Source organism: Barbus barbus, assembly GCF_936440315.1.
Source record: "Barbus barbus genome assembly, chromosome: 50".
In the NCBI taxonomy this organism is placed as follows: domain Eukaryota; kingdom Metazoa; phylum Chordata; class Actinopteri; order Cypriniformes; family Cyprinidae; genus Barbus; species Barbus barbus.
The window spans coordinates 5,812,492-5,836,913 of record NC_136728.1 but is presented as its reverse complement, the minus strand read 5'-3'; the positions used below and the strand labels follow the sequence as shown (position 1 = coordinate 5,836,913).

At 39.5% G+C, this 24,422-nt stretch overlaps 1 protein-coding gene across 2 annotated transcripts in view; it reads right to left on the bottom strand.

The window, feature by feature from the left end:
- Positions 1-1,027: 1,027 nt before the first annotated feature.
- The window catches only part of LOC306868461 (dual specificity protein phosphatase 8-like), a 43,221-nt gene continuing 19,826 nt past the window's right edge, over positions 1,028-24,422 (bottom strand). The window contains exons 1-5 of one of the 2 annotated variants that reach the window (XM_079414637.1): positions 9,291-9,636; positions 5,381-5,547; positions 5,106-5,265; positions 4,722-4,845; positions 1,034-4,449 (exon numbers count right to left, since the gene is read on the bottom strand). In XM_079414637.1, the coding sequence (XP_079270763.1) occupies positions 3,396-4,449; positions 4,722-4,845; positions 5,106-5,265; positions 5,381-5,547; positions 9,291-9,408 (1,623 nt within the window). In that variant the 5' untranslated portion in view covers positions 9,409-9,636 and the 3' untranslated portion in view covers positions 1,034-3,395. Of the gene's footprint in view, positions 4,450-4,721; positions 4,846-5,105; positions 5,266-5,380; positions 5,548-9,290; positions 9,637-24,422 lie in introns of those variants that run through there. The other variant, XM_079414636.1, reaches the window with a different exon arrangement.

Here is a 24,422-nt window from a genome sequence, read left to right as displayed (position 1 = left end):
TTTTCTGTTTTCTTCCACATCTTTCTGGTTCTGATTGCCATTTTAAAGCATTTCATATCATTTTAGCTGAGCAGCCTATCATATTTTGCACTTCTTTATATGTTTTAACCTCTCTAATCAACGTTTTAATCGAAGTACGCTATTGTTTTGAACAATGTCTGGAACGACCCATTTTACTCCGATTTTCAGAGAGAAATGCACAGTACAACATTTGCTGCCTTCGTCCTTAAATAAGGGCCATTTGTTTGACACCAGTTTTTTTGAATGATTCAGTTACACAGAATCAACAGCATGCATGTCATGACTGTTGGGTCTGTTGGTTTTCTATTACTCTACTACACCTACTAGTAAAATATTTGCCATGTAGATATGTAATTTCTACCAAAAACTGTGACTGATCTGGTTAGTGATGTTGGACTGCTATTATTTTGAACACAACTGTATATAGATATGTGTGTGTATATATATACACACACACACACATATATACGTGTATAGTATACACATGATATATATGGCAGAAATGGGCTTCCATAACATTCTGATGAACTTCAGTTCTTCATTTTATTTCTATGATTCAATAAATCTTTATCTTTTTATCATTTGCATAGAACGTCATGTGCATAGAGATTCCTGTGCTTTACCTCATTTCCAATCGATTGGAGATTGTTCCTGTCATGAGATAAAAATAAATAACTAAAACAGGTAATTACAACTTTGTCTAATTTTTTTTGAGTTTCTGAGTTTATATTGCAATTCTGTTTTTTTGTTTTTCAGAATTCAGAAAAAAAAGGCACAATCGTGAGATATCAACTCAGAATTACAAGAAAAGAATTGAGATAAAAAGTCACAATTACCCTTTTTTATCCCGTGGCGGAAACAACATGAATGGAATATTAGAGAATTATTAACAACATGCAAAAATAAATGAAATGTAGATAATTCATAAACATAAAATTTACATTTCTGATCTTGCACAACTATGCAACTAAAAAAAAATTTAAATGAAAAGAAATCACAAAACTTTCATATTTTGTAATGTTTGTATTTTGTTTCATCGTCACAAAATGGGTACATGGGGAGGAACAAGCCTTTCAAAAGAACCTGAGGTATTTTGCGTCAAGCAGCCTAAGGTATCAAGATTTTCTCTTTAAAAAATTCCCTATATCAATTAGTTTTGTTGATACGATGCCATTCACACACAATATAATAATAATAATAATAATGTTGCCAACTATTTAACAATTTCAGCAAAAAAGGACAGCCTGCATCTTTTTATTACATGTTTTAAATAATGATAACAATGTCTTTAAAATTATAGTACAGGGAAGGAAAAGGAAATACAGGTAATGTCTCACACAAGGAAAATATTACAGCAGCACAAATACAAGATTTGCCATACAGAAAAGCTAACTGAAAAATACAGACATAAATAAATTGCTGAACTATCTCCCATGGAGAGGGCAATCCCATTCACATTTGCACACACGCACCCTTTCTGTGTTATATTTAACCTTTGGAGCGTTCTAGAGATTCTGAGAGAAACAGAGAGAATGAAGGGAAAAGGGGAGTGAAGGAGAGAAAGAGTAGAAGAGAAATTGGTTCTAAAGAGAGATGAAGAAAAGAGATAAATAGAGAAAGCTCAGACATGTAATTGACTCATTAAAAGCTCCCCTGAGAAGAAAGCAAGCAGAATGTATTGTCACCATAGTGCAGATTCTGTTCTTATCAGTTACTGGTCTTTCATATAAAGTTTATGATCCAATAAAAACTAGTTGATCAGCAGACATAACTGTCAGACCATGCCAGGTTCAAATGCATGTAGTTGTGTATCCTTTTTTCTGATGAAAAGATTAGGGGTTTATCTCCTCTCCAAGACGCCAGTTTAAAAGAGCATCTGCAAAGGGTCCTTCTGTAAGTCATTCACAACATCCATCCACACATCCTCCCACAATCAGACCCAAACAAACAATAAATAATGTCATAAATATGCAGAACAAATGGGGGACACAGACAAACCCCTTTAGAGTCCCTGTCATTTTTTCCCTTCATTTCGTCTTGTGTGCTTGTTAATACAAAAATCTAATTCTTGAAAATCAAAATGAGTCGCAACTCATTTTACAATGCTGGGGTGTCATACATATTTTTCTAGATTACTCTAGAATATTCATGCTGGATTAAAGTCTGTAATAATTCAAGCCAGCAGGCTGGAGAGACAAACGAAAGCTATACCAAATGCTTCAGTTTGTGACACACTGCAGGACATCAATGGTTACACGTGATTTTTTTGTAAAGCGCTGTGGTACCCTTTTAATGAGAACGTTCTAAAACTTCCCTCTTAAAGCAACAGAAAGTGCATTTAAACATCAGATAATTCCTGGTAATAACTGCACTCCCTTATAAAGAAAAAGGAGGACAAAAATAACGAAGTAAAAACACATATTGCTTGTAGTTGCGTATCAGTTTTGAGAGTGTATTTTTGTAAATATCACAGAAAAAGAGAGATCAACACTGAAAAAGAGGAAAAATAAAAACTCCACAATCTTTATATTATTTCTCATTACCAGAATGAACCAGTAGAATAAATTAAAACTGTAACTAAGAAAATGACCACAAAAAAAAAAACCTTTAAAACGCCCATTGAAATCACTGTGTATAGTTCATATAATATTTGTTTGTAAGGAAAACAGCAGCCTTGACGCATGCTTAGTGAGAGGAACGTGGGTTGCACAACAGTTCGCGCATCACTACTTGGGCACAGGAGGGGAAGGACAAGACCCTGAAATCTGGGTAACAAAAGAATGCCAGAGAACATTATGGGAAAACGCCCACAATGTGTTTCCTTCATGACATGCCTGGTTCCTCCTCCAGGATTCCGTGAATGCTGGGATACAGGAGCAGGGTGGACAAGAGCACTGCACAAAGAGGCCTTCATTCAGCCAGTAAAAGCATGTACCACCAAGGCTTAGTCTGTGCTGACTCCTTGTGCTGTGGCGGTGTAACGTCCAGGGCGGCATAATAAAAGAAACAAGTGTGAGCATAACAGCCATGCTAGATTCTCAATAGACCAAAAGGCTGGTAAAGCTTTTATGAAGAATAGGGTGGTCTGTTTCTAGAGTGAGGAAACGAGGGACTGCAGTCTCAGCTCGTTTTCATCTGGGGATGGCTATGGCTTAAAAACAGTAGAAAGACAAAGCAAAGTCAATCTGCGTCCGGTTCCACCGGCTTAAAAAGACAAAAAAATGTCCCATTTCTGAGAACTAGTCATTATTGACAGGTCTATGAACTAATATGAATGTTCCACAGCCTTGCCAGGCCCACTCTTAGTCATCCTTGCTCATAAGTGGCGCCTGTTCATCTGTGCATTAAAGTCCCCAGGGGCTGTGCAGGTGATGTCAGGATACTTCAATGATTTCCATGCTTCCGGAGAAGCTGGACTGTTTGCTGATCTTTCCCAGTTCCTCCCTTGAACGTGTCTCCGATATGCCCTCTTCAAACTCCATCTGACAGCTGCGCCTCTTGAACTGCTTATCGGCAGCACTGGAAGTGGGAGCGTCCTCGTGCCAGCTGCCCCTCGAGTCCCGTGGCTCCCCCACCTTTTCCCGCAGGCGCACAGCCTCGCATGGGCCGGGGAGGCTGCTGCATCCCAGTGCAGGAAAGTGTACCGCCCCTCCTCCGCATCCGTTACTGTTCATTGACTCCGAGCTGTAGAACCAAGGGGCTTCGCCTGTTGGTGTAACAGGGGTCGTGGCCTGTACGGTATCTCTATGCTTGGTCCACATGGGCCCGGTGCCCATAGTGGGAAGGCTGAGCAGCAGGGAGGGCTTTAGATTGTCATCAAGATTGGGACTTTTGTGTGCGGGGAGTGAATGTCCGAAGTGCGAGTGCACAGGAGAACTTCCAGCGCTGCTACCATTGTGCTTGCTTTTCCTCCGCGAACGAGGTCGGGAGCTGTTCTCAGGAAATAGGCCTGGAGTTTCAGCTAAACTGGGGCTGACAGGTGAGTACTGGCATACGCCATTGGCTTCTCCGGCCTCTGGGCTATCCAGCTTGCAGAGTTTGGGAACATCTTCGGTATGCGCAGGCGTGAGGCGAGGACAGTGGTTGGGCTCGTAGACCGATTTGATGTCAAGGGAGAACGAGCGTTTGAGCCGGTTGGTGTCTAGGATACGCTCTGTTGACAGATTCAAGCCATTAAAGCCCTGCTGGAGGGAGGTTGGAGAAGGTAGCTTGGTGTCAAATTCTGTGCTGTCCTTCTCAGCCTCCAGACGAACTTTTTCAGGATCACTGGAAGATTCTCCTCTACGTTCTGACAATTCCTTCAACTGCTCCAACTTCTCCTGCCCCGAGGACAGAGCCTTTAGCAATCTCAGACCTTTCTCGAACTCCAGCAGCTGTCCCAGGAAGTTGAAGTTGGGTGATATTGAAGGTCTGCGGTCCTTTACAAACCTGGAAACACAAGATGAGTAAGAACGATTACCCTAAGGACAAATCCGCATGTATGGAAGGGAAGACATCTTCAACACAAAGGCGCATCATGTGAGCTTGTAAAGGCCTTGAACAAAAATATGTGTTTAGGATGGCCACGACGAGTATTGTTTACAAGTGTTTCTATGTGATCCATTTTACATGTTGCAGGAAATGGATATAAAATTACAGCTAGCAGAAAATGTCTTTCTGAGACTTGCAATTTAAGCTGCAGGGTGTCTGAGTGAGTTTACCTGTACGCGTCATCTGATGACAAGCCCATTGTCTTCATGATATAAGCGATGGCGATGGTAGCGGACCTGGAGATGCCAGCTAAACAATGGACAATGACTCGGCAGTTGGAAACCTTGGCTTTGTCTGAAAAGGAGAAGGGAAAAACGTGAGCAAACACAAAACATGGAAGACAACCAAATACCTCTTCAGTGACAAGCATATAAAAAAAACATATCATTTCTGCAAAAACACTTTGAGGATCAAATTTGTTCTTCCTGATACCATCACAGCGGGTGCTACTCACTTTTCATGCTAACATGTGAAGTTCACGTCACAGATTGAAAATCAATCAGCCAAGGAAAACTAAATCAACTCTTTTCCTATTGTCACAAGTTGGTTCTTACCAATAAACTCGTTGGTTTTGTCTAGCCATGGCAGGAGTTTTTCACAGTAGTTGTCATTGACGGGAATGCGCATGAAATGGCTTTCGGAGATGAACTCTGGCTTTGGGCAGGTGTTGCTTGCATTTAACACATATGTGATGCCGTTTTGAGCCATTAGATCCTGAGAGTGCAAAGAGCCAAGGTATGAATTATGCAATGTGACTACTCCAGTTTTGGAAGTTTTAACAAATGAAAAGATTCTAACATTCCAAGACCTCAGTTACAGTCAGCTGTACCTTGTTGAGCACATCTTTTTGGGAGCCCAGGTAGAGATGGGGCAGGATTCGTGTGGGACCAATGTTTGCCACAGGCAGACATGGCTGAGACAAACTCATAGGCAGAGTGGCCACTGGCTTGCCTTCACACAGGCCTGGGAAACAGGATGAGAATGCTGCAAAACCACCTAATGAAACAGAGAAAACGAGAGAACATGTTAGGTAGAACATGTAGACCCCCTACTTATCTGATAGAAGAAAGACAAGGCCAACAAGAATGCTGGATTTGGCGACTGTCAACAGTGTCATTATTGTAACATAAGTCGTTATGTAAGGGATGCAACTCAAAATCTCTCAAGCAGGACAAATAACTTAACAAAGAGCAACCTATAATAAGAGGCATATTTCAAGTCAAAACCTTTCATACTAACAAAAGACATGCTGATGTCACACGTCATTTGTCAAAACCTAAGCAAGAGAGGATTCAGATGTTATGAACAAGATTATGCCAATCTAGGTCAGTGCATGTACAAACACAGCAGTCTAGTAAGCAAAGGCCGGTTGGCCTAAAGAAGGATTCTGTTTCTTTAAGAGGCGGGTGGCTCCAGTTTTGGCATTTGTCTGCTGGAGCTCCTTTTCCTGGATGAGCTAATATCCTCAACTGAACAATTGCATCAGTCTTAGAGAATGAGGGTGGTCACAGGTGCAGACCAAGCCCTTGATTCATAGCTCTAGGGCGTTGGGTGTCTGCACAGCGATGTACACACGTACAAATGCAAGGTAAAAACCTGCAAATGCACTTACGTGCATCTATAAGCAGCTGAACTAGAATGCATTTGAGTAACAGGGAAAAATGGAAAAGTGGAATGGAATTACAGAGGAAGAAAGTAAAGTCCGCATTGAGCTGCGCAATGCTGCCAGAAAGCGTGAGCCCCGGTAGATGGGTTTAGACCTTAATCGCAGATGAGCTCCATGAGAATCTGGGACATGGTAAACCTGGGAGCGTGCACACACAACAGTCAACTAGGGAGCCATGAAATCATTTCATCCCGGCCAAGAAACAGTGCAATAGTCAAAACAAAAGTGACTGTGTTAAACAGATCTGGGTGGGAAGGAGGAGTTAAAATGAACAAGTCAATAAAATGAGTCATGGCAAATAAAGAGTGAGGCGATAAGAAGGTTTACAACAAAGAAAAACATCAGCCACGCTCAACGTTATTGCATGACTTCATTCAGAGTCTATACATGGGTGACAAATCATACATCAATTAACCGTGAACTTTAAAAGCCACCTGCTTTGCCCTAACTGACAACAAGGAACACCTGTCCCTCTTATCCATGTGCAAATCACCATCTAAACAACTATTGTTTGTTTGGGGGTGCCTGGTTCTTTAAGAGCTTGAGCGACAACCTGTCTGTTTCCTGCTATTAATGGCAACGGCTGGTACAATGACATCATCTCTCAGCACAGAAAACTGAGAGGTGATTTGCATGTCACTCAAGCAGAACCAACGGGCCCCTGGTGCCTCCTCCATACGCTCTCGAAACCAGTGGTAGATGAATGACTGCCGACAAAATGTTCTACGACCCCCATAGTGGTTCAAATACACCCTTCCCCCCCAAACCACACACACAAATACGTTCAAAACACATTGATACAACATAAAATCCTGGATGTCTGTTCCCCATCCCCCAACTGTAACTCCCCTCACCGGCCCAGTGACATAACTGCCTAAAAAAAGGGTTGGTCATTATGTCAACATTGTCAGCAATACCAAAGTAAGACTACAAGTTTTGCCTGGTTAAGGCTTGTTAGAACCGGCTTCTTTTCCCACATCTCTCAAATGCATTACTTCTGCCAAAACAGGGAAGCAGTGCTGATCTCCCATCCCTCTTCCTTGAACTCAAAGGTCAAGGATTTCGAAGGGCATCTGGGATCTGTGAAAGCAAGACCACAGCTCAAAAGACAAGTGGACAAGATCTCCTTTGGAAGTGTTCTTTCACCCCCTCAAGGATCTGGAATATTGTCCTGCTTCAAAGATCCACAGGGGTGCTTTATTTAGCTTTCTCGAAAAAAAAAAGTGTGTTACTGGACCACAGCAACACAAACAGGAACACTTACAGCACCACATTGTTGAAAAGCCAAGAGAGGAAATACTTGAGTGAGGTCATCAGCTATCATTTCTAACTGGGCGGTGGTGATGACAGTTAGGATTACAAGGAAACCATAAGCTTCCATATCTGTCTTAACATCTTGCTAATGTTGAATCAACGAACGCCTACTTTTACTCCTTTCACAGAAATATGAACAAACATTTGCACCTTAAGCAGTCAAGTTAAAGAAGCGTTTCAAATACACATTTAAAACAAACTGATGTTTTCACTAGATGTTGCGAGCATGTAGGACTCTCTGAATCGAATAAATATGCACATGCACAATGGACAGACACATACGACTGACTTAGGCAACATTAGTCACTTTTATAGACTCCAGTTACGTAAGAGGGCAGCGGTGACATTTCTCAAAACCACTAGGCATATGAGTGCAAGTGTGTTTTCAGCAAGAGAAGTGTGCCAGGGTCAATCTCACGCTGGACGAAAAGGGAATGTGCCACTCGCATACGTTCTCTATGTTTTTTTTTCTCTCTCTCTCTCTAAAGCTTACATAACCTCCATTCACCATCCAACTTTCTCTGACGTGCCTCAGACCTCAGTTCTTCTCAAAAGTGCAATAACCTCTCTTGTACAGAGGAACCGTAACATCATGGAAGAATTTATCTGGAATTGCAGGGTGAATAGCTTATACAGAGACTACAATGCTCAGGTCACCACATACTTGGGAGATACTTACCTAAATTTGACTGCAGCTGCAATACCATGTTCCCCTACTGTGCAACAAAGCAGACAATGTAATAAGGTTACATTTTTCGGATATGGCCATGAACCATTGAGCCGCATTTGTGTTTAATAACACAGAGTGCACAGTTCATTAACTCCGCCCTTTGATTTCAGTTCATTGTCCTGTGGCACCTGACCTCCATCTTTCAGGAGCCCCTCAGTTTTTCATCTTTTCTGCTGAGCTCTATAGTCACTCTCACACAGGCTTCCATTCAAGGCTCTACATCAAGCAGCATTGATGGGCCCCTGAAAGAAACTAATGCACATCAACACACACGCACACACATACGAGTCTCCAGATGCAGAAGACATGACGCCATTGAGGAGCAGCCCCCATCTGTCCCCATCTCTGCACGCACACACACACACACACTTATTAGCATCTCAATAAAGGCCCAATGACATCATTGCACACATGCATGCTGCACAATGAGGAACACAAAAAACAGCAGGGGGTTGGTGGCTACCTCATAACTCCCGGCGCTTTGTGTCATGCTTGACAGATTAGAAGTGTTAAACCCTAGGACCTTGTATCATCGAATCATTAACTGTTGGCGCTATTACAATTATTGCATTTCTGTCCTAAAGCCATTACGAAAACATAGACGTCACTGCAATAAAATTAAATTGCTTGGCAAAGTCTAACTGTTTAACTTGTATTTGGTGACATCAGTAGAATGCACACGTAACTCAAATATACACTTGCCTGTGTGCATAACGTTGTGAGCCATGAACACACACAAAGCAACTGCATTAATAAATATACTCAAATCAAATATGCATGTCCATTTAAGTTTCTACTATTCTAGGAGATAATCATAGGAGCAATGCTAGGTTAATGTTTAACTCTTTAACATAAATTTAGGTTAAAGAAAGACACTGAAAAAAGAATCCCAACTTCAGACAAATATTTGGGACTACAGAAAAGAAAGAGGAAGATGATGAAACACATCGCATAACCTCGAATCAACATGGTTTGACAGGTACAGATGGAAAAGCACCATTGGTCCAGGTGACAACAGATGCTACACACCTCTTAGCTTGCGTTCTTTCCTCATCTTGCGGACTCTGATTTTGAGCCTCATGTCTGTTCGCTGTATCCCCGGCCAGAAGCAGTTCTCCGGAGGGGATATGACCACGTCTAGGGGCATCCGCACCAACCAGTCCAAACCGCAGTCCAAGAACTATACGTCCGAAAGGTACTGAGTACCAAAAAAAAGGTAAGATCCTAAAAAGCACTTAGGAGGGAAACTCCACAGGAAAGCGGCAACAACTGCGTCCCCCCTCACAGAAACGAGGGCAGAAGAAGTGTGTGGTCTTTCCTCAGGAGCGCCACGGATCCTTCCTCGATCTCATTCTGTGTGGCAACAACTGAAAGTGGAGCTCGCTATTGTTGTACAGCCTCCGTTCAAGTCTTTCCCCGCCTCTCTCTCTCTCTCTCTCTCTCTCTCTCTGTGTGTGACCTTAGAGTGAATGAGCTCATTTGCCGTGAGCATAGTCTGCCCCGTCTCTCTCCTCTCTCGCTTACTTTCACCCCCCCCCCCCCCCGTCTTTCCTCTCCCTCTCTCACTCTTACTGTGTGTGAGCTGAATCTGGCTTATGAGTAAGGCATGCAACCACATTCCTTACTCACCGAGCAAATATGCAGCCACCTTAGGGGCCCACTCAATGTTTTTCTGAAAATGAAAAAAATATAACACCCTCAACTGTTTTAGACTGCAAGTACACACATAATGTGTACACAGATGCGTTTGATCTTCTCTTTTCACACTTCTCCTAAATGCGTTCAATTTACAATAACAAAGCGCAGTACATTTAAAATGTTAAAATCAATTAAAAAAACTAAAATATATGCATCTTATGTGTATCTACAATTATAATTATTTCTACTGAGAATGCATTTTTCATCTGAATTTTGCATTATCAACTTTCCTGATGTATTTGAGGGCATGGGCCTTTTCTGATCTTTCGATCTAATATTGCGAAAAAAGCATGCAGCTTTTGTTTCTGCTCTGATAGCTACCAAAACCATGCCGAAAGTTGTGGGTTTGTGTTAGAATCAGGAATGGTAAGAGAACATTGTGCTTTTAACACTTTTTTTCACATTCAAACCAAACTTACGTTTTCAGCCAGCAAAGTTTAAATCCCATCTGGCTAGCGCGGTTCAACAACACGTCCTGTTATGTTTAAGAATTAGGTCAGTAGGCAGAAAGGAGGCGGCCTTTTGTGCCTGCTTGAACGCATTTGACTGAATGCAATGACTATCTCTTGAAGTGGTCAAAAGTGGAAAAACTCAAAGCATTTCTGACCCTGTTTAAACTTGTATTTAATGTCGTTCACTTGTGCTCAGATCGACAAATACGCATCTTAAAGGGTTACGCATCTTAAAGTGGTTCAGTCTGAATAAAGTCGATATTTTGTTTTCTTTGTTCACAAAAAGTGTTCTTGTCGCTTCGTAAAATTCAGATTGAACCACTGATGGTAGATGGACTATTTTGACGATGCCTTTCATACTTTTCTGGGCCTTGACAGTATTAATTATCTGGCAGTCAATGGGACAGTCAGTCTGGTTGATGCTGGTTAGTTCTGTATCATTCACTACTTTGTGAATGTTTACTGCATGCATCAGGAGTTAACATCTCAATGGCTGAGTATGATGCTTGTAAAGGTGCAGTAGGGAGAAGCTGTATCAGAATACAACACATTGCACCGCAGGATCATCTATCGGGTGAAGCAGAGGAACCACATCATTCGTGCAGTTTGGCTGCAGATTCTGGAGTGTTGCCACAATATATTGAATGTATTTCTACAGCACTTTTGGGATCTAACAGAGGATGGTGTGTGCATAGAAGAGGAATTTTTGTGTGAATGCGTGTGTGGAGTAGGAGGGGGTTAGCACTGATAACGCTTGCCGTCAGAGCACCAGTGACACGCGATACGCGGATACATCACTCCATGATGTAATGCTTACAGGGCCCCAGCTGTCATGCTTGAGGTGTGAGGTAGCCTCCAGTTGAGCGTAATGCCATCTCCAATCACTCAACACTCACATGTTTGCATCAGTCTAAGTGTGTCCAAATCCCCCCTGTCTGTGATAAAACAGCGTGAAATTTCACTGGAGTTTGACATCACATAAATGGATCCCAATGGGGCATCTCTCATTTACACTCACGATATGGGGCGAAGGAGCTAGAATTCTCACTGCATGATTAAGCTTCTAGATGTCTTATGTATACAAGCCATAAGTGAAGTCATGATGAAGTCATGGAAAGAAAAACACAACACGTACATGTAGACATTACATGCTTTGCATGTGTAGCTATATCATCTTACCGCCAACAAAACAGCAGATACATGCCATACTGCAATAAATGTGTCTTTACCCTTGGGCTGAACGATTAATCGTAATAAAAACGAAACTGCGTTATGACTTAGTGTGATAATCAAATCGGTAGCAATTTTATTAAATAAGTATATGTGCTGTGTGTTTCAGAGTGGAGCACCATCTCTGCATCTGCTCCGAGTCTGGGATTGCAACATGCGCCAACCAACTTCCTACTGTTGTAATGAGAAGCGCTTATAACAAATGAGAAGCTTTATGAGTTCCCTGCCATTTTCCAAGATAAGCTGGTTTAAAGAGGTCATCGGATGTCCATTTTCCACAAGTTGATATGATTCTTTAGGGTCTTAATGAAAATTATAACATACTTTGGTTAAAATTTAGTGTAAAAAACACCTTTTTTACCCTGTCAAAATGAGCTGTTTTTAGCAAACCATTCTAGTCCATGTAGCTTTAAATGCTAATGAGCTCTGCTGACCCCAGCCCTCTCTTCCGTGGAGTGACGAGCAGACTGTAACCTTCAGCCGTGAAACTGGCTAACTAGCACATTATTAGGAAAGGCGATTTGCAAAGGTTCATAAAAAAAAAAAAAAAAAAAAAACTTATGCTCACTTCTTCTGTAGATGAAGCTGGATCACGAATGATTTGCGCGAACATATACTACGCAGTTAGGCACAACGGGATCGGCGCATTTCCTTAAAAACGAAAGTAACGTTAATCCTCTGCGTCTTCAGTGGCTCCTGAGTCTGCACTGGAGTCGAGTCGACACAATGGCGGACAGCTCACAGTTCACTCAGGGCGGGTCTAAGGTGAGTCTTGTCAATCAACTATCGTGGGAGGGGCCTGTACAGAACTACGTCATTCTGACAGGAATCTCAGCCTGATTTGAGAAAGGGGATTTTAAAATAGGGATTTAAAAAAAAACACAGGGTGGATTTTTATCATTATAGGATGGATGTGTACACACACTTCCGATACACATTTATGTTCAAACAACTTGTAAAGTGAATTTTGCATCCAATGACCCCTTTAACATTTGCGTTAAAGGGGTCATTGTTAATATGAAGTAAATATTATAAATAGTAGCAAATAGCATTGCATTAAGCAAAGCAAACTTTTTTTTTTTTTTTCGCATTTTAAACACATTTTGCTTTTTTCACATCTTAGTTTTCTTCCCCAAAATCCTTCAGCCCCAGGTGGACTACTCTATTTTTAATATCATTAAATCATCATCATCCTTTGTAGCACCCACCTGTTGACATTCTTTAATCAGACACACATGGCTGCAGCAAACGTGCTATTTTAATTTTAAGTGTCAACTCGGACATATCCCAGCCGTTAGACAGCAGCCCACAACGTTTTCAGGACTTTCCACACACGTGATGGTGACACATTTAAATACCACTAATCTGGGTAACTTATACTCTTAAAGAGTAAAGGCTCCAAAAGGGTTTTTTCACAATGATGCCATAGAAAAAAAATTTTGGGCTCCCCAAAGAACCTTTTAGTAAACAGCTTTTAAAAGAACCTTTTTCTTTTCTAAAGAACCTTTCCTAGTAAGGAACCTTTTGTAGAAAGGAAAGGTTCCATGGATATTAAACGTTCTTCATGGAACCACCGATGCCAATAAAGAACATTTACTTTTAAGAATTTAGAAAACGGTATAGTTAAGTGATCAAAACCAGTTGCGGATTTGAACCCAACAAAGGGTGCTCCATGAACTGTGTTCTTGAGAAAGACGGTTCCCAGATCGCTTGCTCCTGTATTAAGTGTACTGTAAATCCCTTTTTCCTCCTCCAACTTCTTCACACCACTAGTTTTACTGTAAAGTTACATATCCCCTTACAAGGTGATATACCTGTGACTCAATGTTTCTATCAATACTTCCAAATCTCCTAAAACATGCTGAGCAAAGAGGCGATAAAACAGCATTGCTTGACTCTTATTTTAGTTTTCATTTAACAGTGCCAATCTTGTTAAACACTATTAATGCTAATAAGACTATGATCTAAATCTTGCATAGTTCAGAAAAGACTCAAGGCTTCTAAGTGTAATGGCTAAACAGGATGCCGTCACTCAGTACTGGGCTGAAACCCAGTGTACAGGTCAAAGGTCAAGTGCATTAATCAAGGTCTGCCATGTTTCAGCTATGTTACCGGCAGCCGAAGAAGGACCCGGTTTTAACACTTTTGGAGGCCAGTTACATCAGATTTGAATTTTCAGATGTTTTGCAAGGATGTGTTAGTAGCCAAAAGCTTAAAACAATCTTATGTGATTCATACAAGTGGATGATGACATTTATGGGATTAAGCAAGAAACTTGTTCACTTGTCACTGCGACTTGTGAAACAGACAAGGCGTCCTGAGAAGATTATTGACCAACTGTTGCACTTCCTTTTTCTTAAGCTTAACATAATGCTGCAATGGCAGAAGTTCAAATGTAGGGGGAAAAAAAGAGAGAATTCAATGGAGAACCCTGTAATAAAACTGCAGTTGGAGTCAGTTATGAAATATTAAATAAATATTTGTACTATATTTCTTTAATCACATTGTGCTGTTGATGATTTGAACATGTTTGTGAATAAAATTGATTAGTTGAATTTGAACTAAGACCTGCAAAAACGATTTGCTTTAAATTTTTAATTTGCACCAATGGTCCTGATATATGGGCAAACATGCATTAAACCACACCTCTGTTATATTTGACCACATTTCATGCATCATCTATTCCCATGTTGTCCATTCTTTCCTTACTCAAGAAGTAGGGGTTATTGAGAAACTAGAGTTGATCTATTAATATGGACGAATGTCTCTGTTCCCCAACCCTTCCCCCTTAAAAGACAGCGAAAGAAAGCAATCTAAACCCCCTATGGAGAACTATGATGTCATCGGGCCACATGTAAACCAGGATAGAGGTCTCCAGAGAGGGTTACACAACTGGGAGGATGTGCTTCATGTGGGAAGGAAAGGGGGAGTTGGAAAGAGAAATGGAGAGAGCCTGAGAGAGAGAGAGATAAATGAGAGGGAGTATTAATGCTTGCAATAAGAGAGCAGAATTATGACAAAGCCCACATTCTTTACACAGGGGCTTCAAGCTCCGCTGGAAATCCAAATTTAGCCGAGGATGGAATGGAAGGATTTTGGGCCTCTATCAGGAAATGAGTGCTGGGTTGCGTCACTTGTTTGTGTATGTCCTGTGTTCTGCAAACTTTTCCTGGAATTCATTGCATTCTTGAAGAGCCACCAAAACCTTTGTAACTTTTAGAAGAGAATGGAACCAGGGCTGTCAATTTAGCACTGGAACATTACCTGTAAGAAATCACCACATGTAATCATGCTCCCTGGATCATTCTATAAGGAATTTTCCAACCATCGAAGCAATTCAATACCCAGCAAATTTTCATTAATGGAACAGTTTGCGCCAATCTTTCTGAGTTACGACAACTTCTGATGAAATTACCTTTAACCAACAAACTACACTGAGTTAAAGGAATTTAATAATTTGTAGCATAAACACAAAAGGCTGATTACTCAAATCATTCCGACTGATTGAGTTATGACCCTGGAATTAATCTAATCCAATTAATCTAATACATTTCAGTTAGCAAAGCACATGTTAGATGTAACTTATTTAGCAGGTAAATTTAGTGAAATGGTTGGAAATTACTTGTCACTGTGTAGTGTATACATTCACATAGCTGCCCACAACCTAACCACGACGACATCTCTAAGATCAATGGCAACCACCAAAACTTCAACATAACGTTGAAGTTATAACATAATGTTAAACACTAACAGGTCTTTCTCTTTACTAAAAAACACAAAATATTCCAGCATTTGTTATCCTTATCCAGTCCTAGGCAAAGCCTGATGGAATTAGAAGTCCACTACCCAAAGTTATCAAGATAATTTAATTAACTTACTTTAGGTCCCCTGAATTTCTTTTTAGAGCGTACTAGAAACCACATAATAATGGTCTAAAATGACTCAGAAAACCTTATACCAGAGTACCTTAGCAACATTCTGGCGACATCCATAAAACCCTAACATTGTGTTAGAGAGTTTTTCACAACAAACAACATTTCTTTCTGAAATTAGAAAAAAAAACTAGTTCTAATACTTTCAATTTAACAGAAACAAAGTGATCAAAGTGAACAAGAGCTGATAAAATGTAAAATAACTGTAACTTGAATGCAATGCAAGTCGCTTTGGATAAAAGCGTCTGCTAAATGCATAAATGTAAACGTAAATGATCCATATTGTCCCCTCCATTTCTACTTGACCCGCTCTGAGCAGGATTAGAGCCGGAGTTTCCGCCATAAGAGGTGGTCGTGCTAGCAAGGATGCTAAAGACGACAGCCTCTAGTGTCAGTTTCTAGTGTGCCTCTTGAGATCAGTGGAGTGAGGTTTACCTGCACTGCTCTTACTAGATGGCTTCCATTACACTCACCCCCCTAAACCTCACTACCATCCGGGTCACTGCACCACTATAATCCCTCAGGTTCTACTTGGCCCACTCTGAGCAGGATTCAAACCAGTGTTTCCAGCATTTGAGGCGGGCGAGCTAACAAGGACACTAAAGACCTGGCCTCCTTACTGGCGTACTGAAACTAAGCTGTAAACATGACAAACATGTATGGCTTTTTTCCAAAGCGACTTGCATTTCATTCATATATATTTATCAGTTCACGCATTCCCTGGGAATCGAACCCATGACCTGGCTGAGCTATAAGAATTCCATAAACCATAAACTTGGCCCACCCTGAATTAAATATGCTGCCTCTTGGAGGTTAGCAATCATAACATGCTATTTACATAGAAGTCTTCAGTAGCAAAACCAGCCTTTTGTGGGTGGGAAAATTAAATTACGAGTATTTTTGGTGCAAGAAACCATTGTTAACGGTATAAAAGAGGATGAAATAAAATGCACTGAAAATGCTGAATATGAGTGGATATATATAGAGTCTAGGTAATGTACAGTAGAGTGGAAAATTATTCCTCAGTTTAATTAAGTGCACTGAATGCTTTTATGTTTTAAAGCTAATTTGGATGGTAGGTAGATTCAAGGAAAGGAAAGGGTAAAAAATAAAGAGGGAGACAGTAGCAGAGAGGAGAGGAGAAGTAGTTCATGTCATGCTGAAAGTATTTGGCACTGGTCGGCCCGCTGACATTTCTTCATTTCTTCAGCTTGTTTTTCAGAATTGACATAACACATATAATTTGAGGTCTATGAGAGCACAGAGAAACTATAGCCAAGTTTACAGCGGGCCATATGTAGGACAAATGCTACTCATTTCTTCATACCGCAAAGTGGGGTATGTGTATGTCAAGGGTATAGGGTGGAGACTGAAAGGTCATCTTTTCGACCTTTGCGAATCTGTGGTGTATATGTGTGTTGTTCAAGTAGGCGACTGGCGCCAGATGTGATGACCACAGGAGCCTGCACTAAAAATAGAGCCATGCTCTAATCAGAAAGACATACGGCTAGAGAAAGAGTTGAGTGTGTGCGTGTTTGTTGAAAATAACAGAGCACCAAGAACGTCCCTCGAGAGCTTACCTCATCCTAATGGCAACAGTGGCTCTTTTTCAATAGAAACATTGATACCCGTGCTGCTCTGGGACGATAATGGAAACGGGTTACATAGACACAGGAAGTCAAACTGCTGCATGGTGAAGTTTTGGATGTTAACCATCTAAAGTGACATATTTTGAAGAATGTAGGTAACCAAACAGTTGACGATAGCCAATGACTTCCACAGTAAGAAAAAAAAAAGTCAGAGGGAACCAGAAACTGTTTGGTTATTGACATTCGTCATAATATCTTCTTTTGTGTTTGACAAAAGGTTCATACAGGTTTAAGAGAGATTTTATTGTTCACATCATGTTGCTTTGGTCAGTTTGTTGTACTATTCCTCACTTGTAGGACACTTTGGATAAAAGTGTCTCCTAAATAAACTCGAATCTAAAGAAAATATGGTGCTTGTCCATGCAAAACTCACCACCACAATGCAAGGGTATTTTGGGAAGTATCAAGGGAAATGTTATGTGGTTACTAGGGTGTTCTCGAAGGTTGCTAGGTGTTTTTCTATTGGCCTAAATCAGAAACAGCCATTAAATAAGTGTATAGTGTTCTGGGGCTGGATTCATGAAACATTCTTAAGAAGAAACGGCTTTTTTTTTACGTTTTCTAACCTAATAATAAAGTTAAGAATGATTTTATTCTAAAAAACAAATTAAATAAACAAAACATCTTAGGAATGTTCTTATTGTGGGAAGTCGTGGCCTAATGGTTAGAGAGTCGGACTCGTAATCGAAAGGTTGCGGGTTCGAGTCTCGGGCCGGCAGGAATTGTAGGTGGGGGGAGTGAATGTCCAGCGCTCTCTCCACCCTCAATACCACGACTGAGGTGCCCTTGAGCAAGGCACCGAACCCCCAACTGCTCCCCGGGCGCTGCAGCATAAATGGCTGCCCACTGCTCCGGGTGTGTGTTCACGGTGTGTGTGTGTTCACTGCTGTGTGTGTGCACGTTGGATGGGTTAAATGCAGAGCACGAATTCCGAGTATGGGTCACCATACTTGGAAGTATGTATGTCACTTCACTTCACTTATCTTTAAGATTTTTCTTAAACAGAACTTTAAGACAGAAGAATTTGAACTCCTGATAAGAATGTTCTTAAAAATCATGAAGTTACTCAAGAATTGCAATATAATCAAAAACCACCAAATTAAGCCTGTCATTAAAAAAAAAAAAAAAAAAACTATATTTGAAAACCGTGTGAAATTTTTAAGAACTGCACTTAGGAACATTTTTACAAACTTAGAATTTGAGAAATTTCTTGATTTCTTAAGAAGATTATGGCACATGCCTCTAGATTCTAACCCCGCTAGGGTTCCAAAGTAAGTTCATGGGATTTTCAATCGCACATTCCATCCACCAGGCAAATACTGAGTTGTATCGTGTCAAAAACAGCACACTTTCTTTGACAGGCCACACAATTTCAGGCATCATTCAGATTTCTTGTATATAACAACTTCTGAAAATACAAATGTTGAGCTTTGGTGCCTATATGGGAAACATAGGTTTGATTCTGGCCTGCATGGTGCTCGTAACGTCACAAGATGTTAATTGATGGACTGGAGTCGTGTGAATTACTTGTGGATTATTGTGTTTTTATAACCTGTTTGAACTATCATTCTGATGGCACTCATTCACTGCAGAGGATCCATTGGTGAACAAGTGATATAATGCTAAATTTCTCCAAATCTATTTGAAAAATAGAAAATAGGGTTGCAACAAATAAGTTCCAACAATTCTCATCTCATTTGATGCCATTTTTGTTAGTGACTTCACTGACACAATTAACTTCATAGTTGGTGCATTATACATTTATGTTTCAAAATGCATCTTGGAATGTTGCTGAACGTTTAGGCTAAAAATACGATTGAGTTTTGTTATAATCAGGGCTTATAACAGTTAAAGTCAAGCAAATATAATAGGAAAACTTTTTCCATGTCAGACTTTTTCCTGTGCTGGTTTAGATCATGAATGCCCTCCTGTCCTTTACCTCAACTGGGCGTAGAAACGGCGGTAAAACTGGAGCTTTGGATGACCGTGGGGAGTCTGGAGTCTGAGAGAGAACGTCATGTTGAGGGCAGGCTTACAGTGAAAGGATATATTGATATTGTTTTAGAGCGAATGCGTCACCACCTGTTCATTACCTCATTTTGGCGAACACACACAAACACTTCAGCAAGAAACGCCCAGTTGCATAATAGAAGCCGAGAGCGAGACAAAGCTGAATTCAGCTCCAAAAGCAGCTAAATACAAAGGGGAAAGGAACAGCCGCGCTCTGCTCCCTGCCAAGCTAAAACTTTCATCTACTAATTGAGCATAATTCGCTACTTTCTGCCGAATTCCTCCCACTTTTGCTGAAATTAACTATTGGTGGTACAGAGGACATTTCATTTATCCTTTTTGAATGGAATATCACAAATTTGAAAGCATGCAAGTTTAAAATATGAGTTAGAAATTGACTTTTTTGTTGATTTCATATGGTTTTAAAACGTTTTACAGTATTTAAATACATAATGAACTTAATTGATCAATACATTTTTCAATGAAATAAAAAAAATTAAATAAAAAGTCATGTGGTGTAACCATTAAGTAAAAAGTAAAAACATTTTCTTTACACCTTGAAAACATTATTTGAATATCATTATTTTCAAAAAAAAAAAAAAACATTTTAAAATATATTTTTCAAGGTAAAAAGTATTTAATATGAAGATCATTAATTGTTAATTCATAAATAGCATTACAGTTTTGAAGAGTCGCACCGCATGACATATTACAAACTGAGCTAACCTTGACTTGAAATAAAAAGGGTAAATTATCAAATATTTATTCAATTTATTTGACTTATTGACACACAGTCAAGGGGTTTTGCATGTTGGTCGTACCATATATTTTTGATTGTGGAAATTTTCCAGAACGTTTTAATAAAATACAAAACTAAGGTTTTCTTTCAAGAAGTTAATTTATTCAATTAGGATTTTTTTCTTCATTATGATATAAGGATATCACCCTGAAATCTCCTATTCCACCCTGAAAACTGATTCCTGTATTTTTGAATAAATTAATATATAGGATAAAAAGGAGAATGATATCATTGACCCATATAATACCTGGAGAAAGTGACATACATGAACGCATATAGGTGACCCAGTGGACTTGATGTCCTACCATGCATAGAAAAACAAAGGCAGATGGCGACAGGCTAGCGAGTGATTGCACATCTGCAGGACACACACATTCGTTCTGAAGCTTGTCCCTGTGGGTGAGGTGTGAAAGCTTCAGGCGGTGTGTGTAAATGTGTGTGTGCCATTCCAATAAGAAGAACGGCGTGAACGAGATGCCTGTGGAGGGAGATGGACGATCAAATTCAACAACAGCTCGCATAACATTTCAGATCCTGTGATCGCCCGACATTAACAGGAAACAGCGTTCTAACTCAACAGGCAACAAAGACGAACTTGCTGACAGTCAATGGGGCGAACCCAAAGAGTTGGTTCAGGTGTGGTAGCTTCAGCTAAACCCTGCAGGAAATGAAGCAGATGAAGAAGTTTGGTGTGAAGTTCATGGACAAAATATAAGTACACTTGTGATTTGTGCCACCTCATACTTTTCATTGAGCTGAAAGCATCTTTCACGTTATCATCCATTTACATCACTACATAAACATGGCCAAGTATGCTGGCAAACTGACAAATCTGCACACTAAACATATTAACCATTTCTTTGCTTTAATGCTTCACATCACTCAGCCTGAACTGCTAAATTGTACTGAAAATTGGTGAAATTACAGTATCGTATCATTTTAGATTTAAGATGTTTTTTTTTTTTACCAAGATTTCACAACAAGTTGCTAAAATGTAAAAGGTGTTTAACTGATTAGATCTGAATTTGGGAGAAAACCGTGACATCACAATATCCCTGCAGCTCCAAAAACTTTGCATTGCCTTTTTAAAGATCCGAGCATTAGAAATGCAGAGCCAATAATTTTATCCTCAGAGGAAACACAGGTAAATACAAGGTTCTGTCATTAATCTCTAGACGGCGCAGGCCGATATGTTCTAACTCAATCTAAAATAATTACATCAACAGTTTCTTGAGTGGTTTCTTTTCGCATCAGCAGCCAATCAGCTCGCTCCTCAACATTCAAATACTTGGCTATTGCTTGTTTGCTTGTTATAGCAGTTGCAGCATGCGTTAGAAACCCTCCTCCTTCCCCAGCTCCACTTGTATAGATCTGCTATGGGGTGATTTCATATGCTATATATGGGGGTATTTCATATGCATATCAGTACAAATGAACCTTACAAATGCACAAAAGGTTCTTTATAGTGGAACAATGTTTTAAATGTTCTTTACACTAAGAAAAAATGGTTCTTAAATGGTTCAAAAATGCTTCTATGGCATTGCGAAACAAATCTTTTGGAACGTTTGTTTTTAAGAGTGTAGACCTTTGAGAACCACTAATAAAAAAAACACTTTTTTTTTTTTTTTTACAGAAAGTGTTGAAATTTCATGAAATCCTCCTCAAATAATGTTATCGAACAATGAAACCATCACTTGCTCTATGTTACATCAGTCTGCATTGCTTTGAGGGACTTTCAAAGTTGGTTTGTGCATAAACGGCACTCTTTTATCCAGATAGCATTTATACTAAGGAAACAGTAGCTGTTTAAGACAGGAAGTGGTCATAAACGTCCTGTTCATTTAGAGTCTATCACTTACAACCATCACTATTCCGATCATAACACCATATCTTATCTTATGCTAGACCAAAAACGCTGTTGCACAACTCAGTAGCTCTGATTCAAAGCCTCATGCAATGTTTCTGCTCTCTTCATTACTGGTCAGTGATTAATGTATGTGTACAGTGTGTGTGAACAGCATAGTGCGCATATACTGTCTGTGAATTTTTTTGCTAAACTTATTTTGTCCACAAGGTGGCAACACTTGCTCCGCTGTTGTTTTGCAGTCAAAAAAACATGAGAGACAAAACAACTACTACAGATGCATTAACAATAGATGCCCGTTGAGCACTTGTTTGAGGGGGTTTACAGATGCTTGCAGCTTTAGTTTAAAGCAAATACCTTTTTATCACAAATAACTTCTAGAGAGAAATAGCACAACACTGGACAAGGATGACACTTTCTAGTGCGCATGTGTCGAGTGCCTGTGTTCGCGCACACTATCAAATGGAGTATACTTTGAAAAACTGTGCATTTGGTTGAACACATACACTAAGGTTATAAAAAATATTGCACAAATCCAATTTTTTGCTCATATGTGACTTTCTTTGTTGTTGTTGTTCATGTTTTGTGAATAGCACAACACTCAGCATAGCCACTTCTACATGTGGTCCTAAATCCGATTCAGGTCAGATGTTTTGCAATGCGACCTCATTCTAAACAGTCATATTGGAATTTATGGGACTTTTATGTCACCCTAGTTCGACATTCATCCGAATTCTCCGCTGATGGGATTCACCCCAAAAGATTTTTAAAGTTCACAAGAAACTTGACTAATGTTCACAGTTCATTCTGGTAGAATTTGACATTAGCATGTTGCTAAGCTAACAGCACCAAAAAAAAAGATTTTACAAAAACCCTAGGAAAATTAACCATGGTTTTACAACAAATAAAACCAAAAACGCTTACTACAGTTACACCATGGTAACCACAACTTATCCATGGTTTTGCTACACTAACCACAAAGAAAATCAAGTTTTTGTCAACGTTTATGTCTGGATCTGAAGTAGATTGAGTCCATCTACACCCTCAAAGCTTTACAGTCATAAACTACTTCCCAAGTCGTCATTGAATTTGGTAACACTAGGCAGTTTTTATTTATATGCTGTGTAATGCTTATTTAATAATGCGTTATTTTACATATTTATCTGCTTGCATACGCAATCTCTTGTTTCTGCTTCTTCTTCGCCATGTTTTGATCCAGAGATTCAGTACTCTTTTAGAAGAGCCATAATAGCGCCTCCTACCATACAACAGTGATAAGACGAAAAATTCTGTCAATGGTGGGGAATTAATGGAATGTGTTTCTATATAATATATATAATCCACATTTTTTAAATGCATATGCTCACATGAAATACACACATCTGAAGTTCATGTAATGAAAATACTCGGCTCAAATATCTAGAAGAGATCATTTGTAGTGAAATTACTATAGTTCTAATCTTTTATCCCTGCAAGTGCTGGACTGAATACATCCAGAAACATTAGATCATCTCCTCTAGAGCGGTCCTTTAATGTTTATCAAAGGCCGCCAAGAGCCATTTGTCATCCATATTGTCTTAATATGGTCTTAATAAAATCATGACATCATCTTTCCTGGCCTCATTTACACAAAGAACTATTTTCAGAGTCTGAGAATGATAATAAAAGTATGAATATATATATAAAAAACCCCACTAATAATTACATTCCATACTTTAATGTGTCTTATATTAATATTCAGTAGTCTAGATGACAAATGCGGGGTTTTTTTCCATGTCACGTGTGACATTTCTAATTTAAGCTTCCTGAAAAACACTAAATGAGAATCAAGGAGGTCTTAAGCTTTAACGGTGACAGCCGCTTCAGCCCAAGCAGCCACATAATCAAAGATTTGCAGAAGTGCTGAAATTTTCCCAAATCCTGACTAAAATAAGTTTGAGCTTCTTTTCACTGCTGACATATTTGGATCAAGCAGCTTAGTAAAAAGTGAGAGAAAAAAAAAAAAAAAAACCCGTAAGCTTCACACTGAAAACTGCCTACTGTGAGGATTTCTACAGACTCTTCACTTTAAGAGCTGAACTTTGCTGTGACGATCACTATTAACTGAAAGTAATTATTACAGGGAGTGATACAAGTTGGTATTTTTGGGATGTAAAAAATGTCTGTGTTTTCTTAGGGTTTGATCTCTATATGCCGGTTAAAGTACATGCTTTTGGCAACCAGCAGCTCTTTTGTTAAACATGACATCATTTGATTGACAGCAGGAGATTCTTGTTGGACCAGTGTGTAGCAGCTGCACAAATGGTTAACATTACACCTTTAATGCTTTTCCTCAGAAGTTGTGCAGGAAGGATGGGCATTTAAGTAATTTTTACATTTATTTTTACTATTTATAATTTTTACAGTATCAATTGCTAAGGCTGATGGATTTTGAGTATTATAATGCATTAAATACATAATATTAATATGTTTGCTATATTATTATTTAATAATACGTTATTACAATATATTGTTTTTTAAACTATGA